Source organism: Danio rerio, chromosome 12, assembly GCF_052040795.2.
Source record: "Danio rerio strain M-AB ecotype USA chromosome 12, GRCz13ab, whole genome shotgun sequence".
Lineage (NCBI taxonomy): Eukaryota > Metazoa > Chordata > Actinopteri > Cypriniformes > Danionidae > Danio > Danio rerio.
This window is the reverse complement of record NC_141032.1, coordinates 37,350,001-37,362,722: the sequence shown is the minus strand read 5'-3', so window position 1 is coordinate 37,362,722 and position 12,722 is coordinate 37,350,001. Positions and strand designations below refer to the sequence as shown.

At 39.7% G+C, this 12,722-nt stretch overlaps 1 protein-coding gene across 2 annotated transcripts in view; it reads left to right on the top strand.

The window, feature by feature from the left end:
* Positions 1-70: 70 nt before the first annotated feature.
* The window catches only part of bicral (BICRA like chromatin remodeling complex associated protein), a 14,378-nt gene continuing 1,726 nt past the window's right edge, over positions 71-12,722 (top strand). Inside the window, exons 1-11 of one of the 2 annotated variants that reach the window (XM_087276673.1) lie at positions 71-345; positions 2,766-2,811; positions 2,909-2,957; positions 3,037-3,102; positions 3,524-4,897; positions 4,986-5,046; positions 5,689-5,773; positions 7,779-7,924; positions 8,000-8,094; positions 8,190-8,292; positions 11,018-12,722. The exon at positions 11,018-12,722 is cut by the window's right edge and continues 1,726 nt beyond it. In XM_087276673.1, coding sequence (XP_087132799.1) covers positions 255-345; positions 2,766-2,811; positions 2,909-2,957; positions 3,037-3,102; positions 3,524-4,897; positions 4,986-5,046; positions 5,689-5,773; positions 7,779-7,924; positions 8,000-8,094; positions 8,190-8,292; positions 11,018-11,472 — 2,571 coding nt within the window. In that variant the 5' untranslated portion in view covers positions 71-254 and the 3' untranslated portion in view covers positions 11,473-12,722. Of the gene's footprint in view, positions 615-2,765; positions 2,812-2,908; positions 2,958-3,036; positions 3,103-3,523; positions 4,898-4,985; positions 5,047-5,688; positions 5,774-7,778; positions 7,925-7,999; positions 8,095-8,189; positions 8,293-11,017 lie in introns of both variants that reach the window. The other variant, XM_087276674.1, reaches the window with a different exon arrangement.

Genomic DNA, 12,722 nt, shown 5'->3' with positions numbered 1-12,722 from the left:
AGACTGATGTGTGATCTCGGGACACATAAAGGTGTGGTCGATGAGGATTCTCCGCCCCCTGTCGATTGTCACACACACAATTTTTATTCAGTTATTCATGTCAGGCATTAGGGGTGATTAATGAAAACAGCAGCTTTAACTTGTGAATTTGGCAAAAGTGACAGTGGAAGCCGCCTCAATAACAAACAAAGAGTTTAGGAATACCCTATTCTTTGAAGTAAAGAGCCCTATGCTGTGTAGTGCACTATGTAGTGATGCTGCCTTCTGCTGGAGCCGCACTGCTCCACCGGCCCGTGCAGAGATGGCGAGGAAACCCCGTGGACACGGCACTGCTTTTTCATGACGGTGAGTTTCCCCTTTGAGTGTATTATAATTTTGTGATAAAATTTTCAAGGAAAAAACACACACAACCTCCTTCCTCCCCTTCCTTCGGGGAGGGAAGAGCAAGCGTGGAGAGAGAAAAATCTATCTGAGACTGAGCAGCAAGGACAGTGAGGGAAAAATATATGAGTGGGAGAGGGAGAAAGAAGAAGAAGGAGGAGGAGGAGGAGGAGGGGGAGCAAATTAAAAGTTGCCAAATGGAGATATTGGGTTTCAAGAGGAGTGAGACAGGAGTAAGGGTTTGCCTCTTTTTCAAGTCGTCTTTGTGTGATGCAAATTCAAATAAATATTTATGCTTCGCCAACGATTTGTTCTGCGTTCGGTTTTTGCTCGACGATTTCAGCCGTTTCTTAATAGGTGGGGGGAACAACGTCCACACACCGCCCAGAAGGCCATCAACAACTCGGAGTGTGAAGAATGCTTGAGGCTCGTCTGATAATGATGATGATCCGCCTTTACCCCTTCAAAAAAACCTAAAGACAAACCTAAAGTATCAAGCGAGCCGTCCGTCCGGAGCCGAAAACTCGTTTCCTCCGTGCCACGCTCCTCTCGACTGTCACAGCTGCGCAAATAATTACGCTTGTAGACGACAATTTTCGAGCCGAGCGATAAAGCAAGCTTCTCCAGCCTCCGTCTATTTATGGACAAAGTCCCTGTGTGTTTCTAGCTGTTACTTTCAGCGAGATTAAGGCGGGTTTTGTGCGTCCTGCCCTTGCGCCATGGAGAGCCTGTTTAGTCCTTCCTGCCACACTGTATGACAAGCGAATCAGTAAAAATGCGTCGCCTTGCTTCGACAGGGTTTTAACATTACTCTGTATTTTGAGGGGTTGCTGGTTTTCTACGTGTCTCTTTCCGCCCCTTTGACTTAACAAAGAGGATAGATAATTTTTTTTTCTGGTGTAAGAGAGGAAGAAAAAATGATTCATCTCCTCCCTCATTTGGCTTGCTAACGTTATATGTTGACCACAGCCGAATGCGTGTTATATCTAAGATCTTCTGTTCATTGTTTGGTTAATAAAACCCCGCGTTTGCATGTAAAATGGCATTTTTAATGATATTTTAAAGTTGTTTATTAAGGAGGCGTAAAAAAGGCCCAATAACCTGTCACGTTTTTTTTTCTTTCATTAAAAGGAAACCGCGAAGTTAAACCTGATGGATGTTACAGTTTATCTGTAAATACAACGTATATGATATTCTAATATTATATGTAACGTATATATTGCTTTATGTTGTATCCCTTTACATCTTTAGATAGATCTTTTTTTCAGCTGATCGAGCAGTATTTATTTGACTCTGACATGTTACGCGTTTTTCTCGTGTATGTGCTGCGTAATAATGAAATAACGTTACATTTTAAAATGCGCAATTTTTGTATTTCTGCATATTCTTTAACCCCTTTTAACGCCACACGTCGTTTGTTTTAACACAAAAGCGAAAATGACTGTCAACCAAACGCTATTTAAACATGAAGTCCCTTTGGGGAAAACACACAACCCATTTCTTTCCCTCACTTGGCTTAGTCGAAATGTTATAAAACATTAACAGCTTGTCAAGAGAACAGTCAAACTGGCCAAACATGTTCACCCATCCCCCCACGAGGAGTCCACCTTGTCACATTTCCACACAAGTTGTTCATATTTCTATTGTAAAAAATATTAATTGAAATTACAGTCGAGTTACATTTCAACACTGCACAAGATCTCTGCGTCACAACGCCCTTTGTCTGTCGACTGTAGCGAGCAGTGGCGCAGTTTCAATCACCAGCCGCCATTTTAAAGTCTCTATAGGCTACGGACAGTATCTGCAGCCAAGCGTGGAGACGCTCTTTGTCACACAAATTAATTCTGCATTCTTAAACATACACATCATATTCGTCTATTCAGTGCATCTTACAGTACAGTTTAAATGTACTTAAGCACTAAAAATAAGTTTACTGATTGATTGGAATTAGTGTTTAATGTAAAGCCCTTTTATGACTTATTTTTGTTTTTGTGCGTGTATTATTCTTCAATGAGAATAATACAATAAAGGCGTAGACTGCCACATTATACACAATAGATTCAAATATTTTGATATTTTGTTTCAGTTTGTGCATCCCTGGCATAGAAATGACCCTGGCACAAAGGCCTGTGACAGCAGAGAAGAGATAGTCTATGAATATAATACTTTTTGTAATTTAATATTATGCAAGAGCTCTCCTTACAATCCCTGAGAAAGTTCATTAACACACTGTCTTATATTGTTGATTATAATTGTATTTTGTATAGAGTTCAATGCACGCTACATTAATTGGATGCTTCAGGAGTATTTAGTAACCAATGTTTATTAACTAGGGCATTTTTGTCCATTTTAAAATCTTAAAATCTGTTATTACTATGTCACAGGTGTCATGGATGATGAAGACGACCGCCGTCTTCTGGATTTTATAGGGTAACAACTTTGATGGTTCTTTGAAAAAGCTACACTCCATGTAGTTTCACCAAACAAACGTGTTTAATGAATTGTTTTTTTTTGTTTTTTTTTACAGAGATGTGCAAGCATTAAATGAATATCTTCATGGTTCAAATAGTAAATCAGTAAGTATGCTTACACACTACATTTGAGTGCTATAAAGTATTCAAAGGTCATTGATAACTTTCTTTGACATTCGAGCAGATTGGAGAAGATGATGTGACAAATGCAACTTTTGGTTCGGCCAGCTCATTCTTCACCAGTGACACTGTGAGTATAACCCATACTCCTCTATAATATGTCAGTTAACATATCATATATTATGAACATTTAAATTAAAACCTTCAACAAAATTTGACATCAAACTATATTTTGTCTGCTCAAACTAAAAAGTGCATATTTCACTTTGATATAGCAAATGCCTTTGCAAGCCCAGTCAATTCCTTTTTTTTCATTTGATAGCTTGGCGGTCAACATATTCATACTTGAACTTTTGATATTTGTCCTGGCTTTAATTTTTCTCCAAGTGTTACCGGTCTACATGCATGCATGTGTTGATAACATGAACTGATTTAATTTTAATTTTCATATACTCTATTGTACATAAAAAACTTTAACTGAGCTTAAATGTTTGAATGGTAATCACCATTCATTAAAATATGAGTGAGTCTAGATTTGGTTTAATTTTCAGGGTGGCTCCAGTGAAGGACTCAAAGATGGCCACAATCATTTGGGAGAGTTTGGGGAGGCTGGTGATGCTGAGCTTCAGCTCTCAAGCAGTCTTCCGTTCATCGAGGATGATCTGGACAGTGAAACTTCAGCAGATGGAGTCGATCTCGGTGGCGAGGACCAACCCTTCGACATCCTCCAGAAGTCATTGCTGGAAGCAGATATCACAGAGCAGACATTGGCTCAAGAAGCCCTTCTGGACTCACAGCCATCTCTCATTCCCACAGCTACCGCCTTCCCTCAGCAGCTGGTCTCTGGAGGGTTTGCAGGGGTTGCGGGTCCTGGTGTGGTGGCACCATTGGCACAACCTCAGGCTTTTATCCAACAGGTTCCTCAACTACCCTTGCCAAATGGCCCTGCTGGACACATCCAGGTAGTGGGATCCTTCAATGGCAGTGCCTCCTCTATGATGACTATCAACAGTTTGGAACAGCCTCAGATCTTGTTGAGGCAGAGTGGAAACAACAGCGGGCAGGGTACTATGTTTGCTCCTTCCACACCTAATCAGGTGTCAATGTCCTTCAATAAAGGGACGATACCAGTTCAGAATATTATCATCCAGAGAGGCCCTACGCAACAGACATTGGTCAGACCCATTCAGCCAAAACCCTTACAGACAGGGGGACAAACTGTATACAATATCAGCAACATAGGGATTCAACCTAGCACTACCACTGCTGGGAATTTAGTCAGTAGTGCGTATACAGCTACTGGCTCTCCTCAGCCTGCTCAGCAGGTGAAAGTGGTCAATCCAGCCAGCAGCATTGTGATGCATTCTCCTTTAGGGCAACAAGCGCAAACACAGTCCCAGTCTAATCTGCCTCAGGGGCAGTTTTTACTCCCCAGTTCAATTTCCCTCACCCCTGGTACGACAGTCCATGGCTTCCAGGCTGTGAATGGCCAGGTCTTACAAGGAAACACTCAAGTGGGCGACCCGTCGTCAATGAGCACTACTACATACTCCATCCTCACCAATCAGAACACAACAGTACAGCTTATTGCTGGGCAGAACTTCTCAGCTGGAGGCCAGTTGATAGTCAATCAAGGTTTGGTCAGTGGCGGTCAAATAGGCCAAGCTTCACCGACTCCTGTTGTGCAGGTGTCTCAAAGGCCTGCTGCTGCTGCCAAAGTTTGGACTTCCAGCGCTTCGCCTAGCCCAACGCCTGTACAGGCAACACAGACTTCAAGCCACCTCACTATGATCAGTTCAGGTGTGCAAGGACCACAGGTTTGTCAACAGTTATCTGTGAACCCAGGACAACATCTTCTTATGCCCGTAGGGCAGAATGCTTCAGCTACTTCTGGGTTTCAGGAGTTTCAAGTCTCTTTAAACCAGGTGAATAAATTGGTTTATTTTATTGCTACTTGTTTGCTTCTGAATAGTTGTTGTTTAGTCTTCTCTAAATTTTATTTCAATTTCTAAGGACACCACGGCAGCAACACAAAGAGGGCAGACACAATTAGTAAATCTCCTTGGTACCAAAGGTAAGACTCTTTTTGAAATATTAAGCTTCCATTAGTAATTATAAGGCCCTGTTTTCACTACATATTAAGGTGTTTTCAGTTATCCAGGATCAGACGCATTAACATGCCTCTATCTTTTGTAACCACTTGTGTTCAGACCCTTTTTCTTATATTTGGTCATGCTCTACAGCAGGTGTGACCAACCCTGTTCCTGGAGATCGACCTTCCTGCAGATTTCAGTTGCAACCCATATCAAACACACCTGCCTGTAATTATCAAGAGCTGTTCAGGTCCTAATTAATTGGTTCAGGTGTGTTTGATCAGGGTTGGAACTGAACTTAGCAGGAAAGTCGATCTCCAGGAACAGGGTTGAGCACCACTGCTCTACATCATGTCATTCATCTTATGAGCTAGCAGAAAAAACATGAATAAAAATAAAGTGGACAATTCAATAACTATGATTTCAGTCATAATATGTATGTTTTGGTACATCGCAGTGAAGTATAAATTTCGTGTTTTGTTGCAAAACAATCATAAACTTATAAACACTATTGGGCTCTTTGCACTGTATATTTAATATTACTGCTTATGTGCATCTAAATGTACTCTTTTGGATCTAAAATGTTTTTTTTTCCATCTTTATTTATTTATTTTGAATCGTAGTTCTGAAACCGCTCACTCCTGCCAGTCAGGAATTGCCTCTCACACCGAAGCGACCTGCAACTCAGCAACTTACGAGAGGAGAATTGTGAGTAACCTGATTGTACTTTATGATGCATCAATGAAGTGTGTGATTTTTCACTCATCATCAGTAAATAAAATATCAAAAACAATGAGCATGATAAACGTATTACTTACAGTAAGTAATGTGTGTTTAATATAGTAAATTTGTTGTGCATGGCCATACACCCAAAACGCTTCACATTCATGGTAGAAGGTCTCTCCACACTACCACCAGCATAACATCCACTTGGATGATGCAACGGCAGCCACAAGTCAACAGTGCCAATGCACTCACGACACACCTGCTATAGGGGGAGTGGAGAGACAGTGATAGAGCCAATTCGGTGGATGGGGATGATTGTGTGGCCATGATCGGTAAGGGCCAGTAGAATGAATTTGGCCTGGACACCAGGGTTACACCCCTAATCTTTACAAGAAGTACCATGGGATTTTTAATAACCACAGAAAGTCAGGACCTCAGTTTAACGTGTCATCTGAAAGATCACTGATAGTATAGTGTCCCCTTCACTATACTGGGGCATTAGGACTCATACAGACTGCAGGTTGAGCACCCTTGCTGGCCTCGCTAATGCCACTTGCAACAACAACCTAGTTTTCCCATTTGGTCTCCCATCCAGGTACTAACCAGGTTCAACCCTTCTTAGCATCAGTAAGTAACCAGTCTTGGGCTGCAGGGTGAGCAGTGGCCAATACACTGAAAACTATCAGAAAACGTTTACTGAAATAACCTGTTTTACCAGTTCATATGCAAACAAGTAACCAGTCAACATAAATAAACTATGGCTTTATCAAAAGATCTAGATATTTCCTGGTGATGTCAAACTGTAAGCATTCACTTAACATCCAGTTAAGAGTATTCCATTAGCTGTGATGTTATATACAGCATTAAAATACTAAAGTATTCAAAATGTCCACAGGAAACCTGACTATATTTATTTCCTTGTCTTCTCACTGTGGTTGGATGCTGTTAAATCTGCTGTGATGCTTTTCTGTCATTGTTACACATACATGCCAAAAAACATGAATGATACTTCTTGTTTTACATACATACACAGTTGAATGCACAGCTCTTAGAGTATACTCCAATTGATAGTGTGTATGAACACAAATGCTAAATATATGTGCACTAGAAATATATATCCTATTCACGTATCTGCACTTTGACTCTTAAAATAACAACTGTCTTTTTACCTGTAATATTTAATAATAATAATAGTAATCAGGGTTCAACGCTAAGGATTTTTTCTACTGGTATGATCGGGCCAGGGGTTCAGATTTTTACTTGCCCTGCCAAAATTTTCACTGGCCCCACCAAAAAAAAGGGAATTTAATAGCTATTTTTAGCCACATATTTTAGATAAAGTGTCAAAAATAAAGTCTGTAAATCTAGAATTTCAATACTTTAAAAAAATGTAAATAAAAGTGTTATGCAAGCAAAAAGAGCAGTATGGAAAATGAGCAGGTATTTTATTGCGGTTTGAAATTATTTAACAAAAGGTGGCTGGCTTGTCAAATTGACGGAAAACTGCAAAACATCACTTCATTTTTATTTTGTCGTGTTGTTCCCACGTAAATGTCTACTTCCAAGTTGTTAGAAACAGACATTTTCTTTTAGCCTTATAATTTGATATTGCCGCCATGTTGCCGTTTCTTTGCTGTACTGATTGTTACCAGGTTATGGAAAAAAATAGCATGCTCAATTAGATAAGAGGAACTGGAAAGCAATATAGTGTTTACGACATCACAGAAAAAGTAGTGTTTAAAGACTTAAAAGCACAAACTGAAAATGCACGCAATTGACAAATAGTCAGACAAATTAAATGTAAGTGACAAGGCAGCACTATCCCAATTGGGCCAGTAATGATCCGGTCTACTGTCCCAAGTGTCTCTCACGCTGGCCCTGGGCCACCGGGCAGTCCTTATTGTTGAGCCCTGGTAATAATAATGTCTTGTTGGCATAGATGCATCCACGCAAATGTACTTAACGATTGTAACTTTTTTTTTTACAGGGTCCTCCAGCAGTTAAGACAGGATCACAGTAGGGTTTTGTCTTCAGATAGGACACCCTTCTCTTCATTAAATGATGTCATTGACAGATTACTGCCCTATCATGTTTTCCAAGGCTCACCACCACAAGATGAAGACTTCGCCAAAGGTGCATTTTCAGCATGGCCTTAACATTATTCATCTTTAAATAGTTACTGAATAAATAAGCTATTGGTTTTTACAGTGGATGAGGAGTTTGAGGCAGTTGCGACACAAGTGTTAAGCAGAACTCAGGCCATGGTGAACAAATACAGGCGCCTACTCATGGTGGAGGCAGAGGTATTTTCACAACAGATCGAGCAAAACATGTTATAGGTCATTTCTAAAGTGTCTTTTGCATTATTCAAACCGTTCACTGGTTAATGCTCTTTCAGAGGTCCAGCCCTTCATCAGAAATGGTGATGATTGACAGGACTTTTAACCAAGAGGAAAGGGGCAACTTGACTCAAGACAAAAGGATGGTGCTAGTGGATCCAGGTAAGGGATGTTTGGATTATTTCATTAAAAGTAAAGTAAAAAGGACCAGAAACAGGGTTTTTATGCTTTTAAAAAGAACAAAATCTACAGACATATTAATTCAAGGCCTGGAAAGTACTTAAAAGGCCCCTATTATACATTATAAATGGTCATATTTTGGTTTTGGGGGTCTCCAACAACAGGCTGATATGCATGCAAGGCTGATATGCATGCAAAACACTTTCAATGTCTTACAATATGCATTTATTTTTACCTAATTATCCCAACGACTTCAATATGATGTGTTCAGCGATTCATTTGTTCCCAAATCCCTCCTTTGCTTGAGACTAATCTGAGCTGATTGGTTGACTGCATTCAGTGCGAGACAAAGAGAAACACCCAGCACGCTTATGAAGTATTCAAAGCACACAGTACATGTGTGAGGCCATTGCAGCAATGCAATAAAGCAATGCAGTTATACACCTGGGGCTTCATGTACGAAGACTTGCGTGGAAATCATACTAAAACATTGCGTACGCACAAAGCTGTAAATGCCGAATCTCACGCATATTCTTTTGTACATCCGAATGAACATGAAACTGAGCGCAACATGCACGAGCACAAAACCCCTCCCTGCCTCCTCCCCCGTATGAATATGCTAATGACTCTACTTTGGCAAAACCCAACGAAAAAGCAATGGCAAAATCAAGCAAGAAGAGAAACTTTGAACAGAATGTGAATTGGAGGTGCTGCTTTCGGAGGTAGACCGGAGAAAAGCGGTGGTATTTGCAAGTTTGTTCTCCGGAGTTAACAACAAAAGATAGAGTGGGAGAGTTTAGCTGATGCGGTTAAAATAGTTGGGTCTGAACATCGCACTGAGTGAATTAAAAAAGAAATAGTGTGTTTATAGGTGTAAAATGTTGCAGTACTCTTAACAGTCTCAGTGGCGCAGCTCGTAAGACGCATGTCAACATGTTTTGACACGTTCGAGCATGAACTCTGTTTGAATCCAGCGTCTGATAAACTCTTTCTTCTATTTTCCCCCGCTACATATCAGATTTTGCCAACTATTTATCACGAGAAAGACAAGTAGGAATCATTAATAAGTTTGTGCATCATATTTTATTTGCACATTTATTGAATGGAAATGTTTCTGATTCACGCATGAAAATTCATCTTCAGATAGTGTCTTTATAGCAATGTGCGTGCAGTAGATAGCTCCCATTACATTGGGAAAACAGGCGACCACTGCAAATTGTGCTTTAATGTTTGGCTGCTCAACTGTATGGTATGGAAACCTTATATACCTGCTAGATGAACCCGTCTCATACAGCTGGCTCAGACACTTTGTAGAGAGGAATTTTGAAATAGTCCATAAAGATTTAACCTGAGAGATACATTACAAGCACTGATCTATAATCGATACGCGATTACAAGCCACGCGGAGTGATTACAAGTTACAACACACAATTAAATAGATATTTTGGAAACTACAGAAAACCATTTTAATCACACTTCACATTGTGTAGGAAGGAGAAAAACTTACAGGATCTGGAGGAAGAACTGGTCCATACAAACGGTGTAACAGTTACTGACAAAGTCCCATACATTAGTAGTCTTTGCTGATCTTTCCTTAAATAACAAATGGCCAGTGAATCTTGCGCTGCAGGGTAGGTTATTGTATCAATCATCAGGAACAAACACAGCACTAGGTTGGCTATACTGTGGTGTTGTTATGAAAATTAACTTTAACTCTTTATTCCCCGCAGCCACATGTCTGGCCATCTCTCAGTGATAGTAATCTTTGTGTCATGATCAATCCCATGATCCCTCGCTCTCCGCTAGTGTCTGAAAGGAAAGGCACATTCACGTTTTATTGGATGCGGCAGTTCATATTTAGTATTGTTTTGTGTCGACGTCGATACGAACAGCCAAAAGATCCAGACGAACAATGAATCATTTGAAAGACTCTGAGTCAAATCTTTTATTAAAAATCTATATTTTTAAACAAGGTGCATTTTCAGATTTAATCCTCAGATGGATGTTTTCATTCACTTACAGCTGTGTTCCATACTGCATGGAAGGTATTTTCAAAAACCCATAATAGGGGCTCTTTAAAAACAAACACGGGTCCTTGAATGTGCTTGAAATGAAAGTTTATGGTGTTATTTCAACAATTGTACTGTGCTTCTTTCAAAAACTAAACAAACACCTAAGAAAGTCTTCATTTTAAAATGTTGAATTTAAATCTTATACAAGAACTATGACAAATAATGCATTTGATCAATATTTCAGAAACCGCATTTGAATATTACCAGTATTGAATTCAACTAATTGAATAAATTTTTTTAAAACATGACTAAAAATCACCCACTCAAAACAAAAATGATCATTTCTATGACATTTTAATGTAAATATTAAATGTAGGTGAAATGTCAAGTACAGGAAGGACTTTCATGGCACTATAAATGGGGGGAGGGGATGTGAATTACAAAGGTTTGTGATTCAAAAAGTACTTGAAAGTCCTCGAATTTGTTGTCCCTGAAAGAGTGGGAACTGTAAGAAAGTGTAGAATCATGTTATGAGTTACTAATATCTCATAACATGAAACTAATAGCTATAGGTCCAAACAAACTGAGAATTTTCATGTTGTATCTCTCAAATGCACACTGGAGAGTTTGCCACTATGATGTTGTGTGCTTGATTGCCTGTATATTTGTAACATTTCGACACATCGTTCTCTCAGATAGCTTCCTGGAAGAATTCTGCTGCGGCCCTAAACGGAAGATCCCAAGTCCTGAAGTCTTGACCCCAGCCTCGCATGAGGACAAGCCAAGCAAAATGGAAACCTCCCCAAGTCATTCCATAAGTCACACTGGAAGAGATGGGCAGAGTATGAACAGCCACACAGAAACCACTTATAGGACAGAATCTCAACAGCAAGAAATGGAAGAACACAGAAGAACTCCAATAAAATGCATCCTGGACCTTAAAAAAAAGACCTCCAACAGCGTATTCGGCAGCAAAAGTCAACACGCCCAGTACCCTACATCTCCCAACCAATCACAGCAAAGCTCTGCTCAAGGCTACCCTTCAAACCCGGGTCACGAACAGAAGCTTTCCTCAGATCCCGGTCACGTCTCATTGGCTGATTCAGACTCAGTGCTGGAGGCGGCCGTCAACAGCATCTTAGAATGTTAGACTGTGCCATATTTATGTTGGTTCCATGTTCTCATTTCATGCCACGTGTGTGAGCTGATCAGACGTATGTTGGCATTATCGCGGTTTAAAATGCACACTATGGCTGCGTCGAGGGTAAAACCGATAGTGATACTCTAATACTGTGCCTGTTGAACTAGAGAAGTTTACATGAGAAAGCCTTTTTGACAGTGCTTCACAGGATACACTTGCAATCACACAGTGATATATGCACACACATACACACAATCAAGCAGTTAGTGTGAGTTTCTTGGAATGTCGAAAGTAGACATTCGATAGTTGTAGCTTATCAGACAATATCAAGACACTTTGTTCATCATTAGTCAATCCGCACTTAAGGTTGTAACACTTATGTTGTATCATTGCAGTAGACCAAGTGAGGCACACAAACACACCTGCGCGTTTAATTGTTTGAGCATAGATTATGCTCGTTTTATTTGGTTTACTTTTGATTTGCAATTAGTTTTGTACCTTACAGGTATGTTACCTCTCCACAGAGACAAGACGCACTTGTGTGGGTTTTGTGCAAGGGGAAAGTTAAGTCCTCAGATTGAGGGTACAATGTTACATTGTTTGTCTTTTTTTCTTTGATTTAATTCATTTATATAAATGATGCATTATAATTTTTTGCTGGAGAAATTACGTGCTGTTGTGCACCTTAAGTTAGTGTCACATGAGTGAGAGTCACATTTCAACTAAGAATCGAGAGAAAGGAAAAGAAGAGAGAAAGACACCTAGTTTTAGGATCCCAGCAAACAATTGTGTTTAAAAGGCATCTAATAGACATCTATTAGCCTTGTTTTAGCCTAAACGACTATGTTTAGACGCCTATTACACATCTATTAGCCTTGTTTTAAGCAAAACTACTATGTTTAGACATCTATTAGCCTTGTTTTAGCCAAAACGACTATTTTTAGATGTCTATTATTAGACATCTATTAGCCTTGTTTTAGCCCAGATGACTATGTTTAGATGTTTATTAGACATCTATTAGTCTTGTTTTAGCCAAGACAACTATGTTTAGACGTCTATTAGACATCTAGTAGCCTTGTTTTAGCCAAGACAGCTATGTTTAGACGTCTATTAGACATCTAGTAGCCTTGTTTTAGCCAAGACAGCTATGTTTAGACGTCTATTAGACATCTAGTAGCCTTGTTTTAGCCTAAATGACTATGTTTAGATGTTTATTAGACTTCTATTAGCCTTGTTTTAGCCCAGACGACTATGTTTAG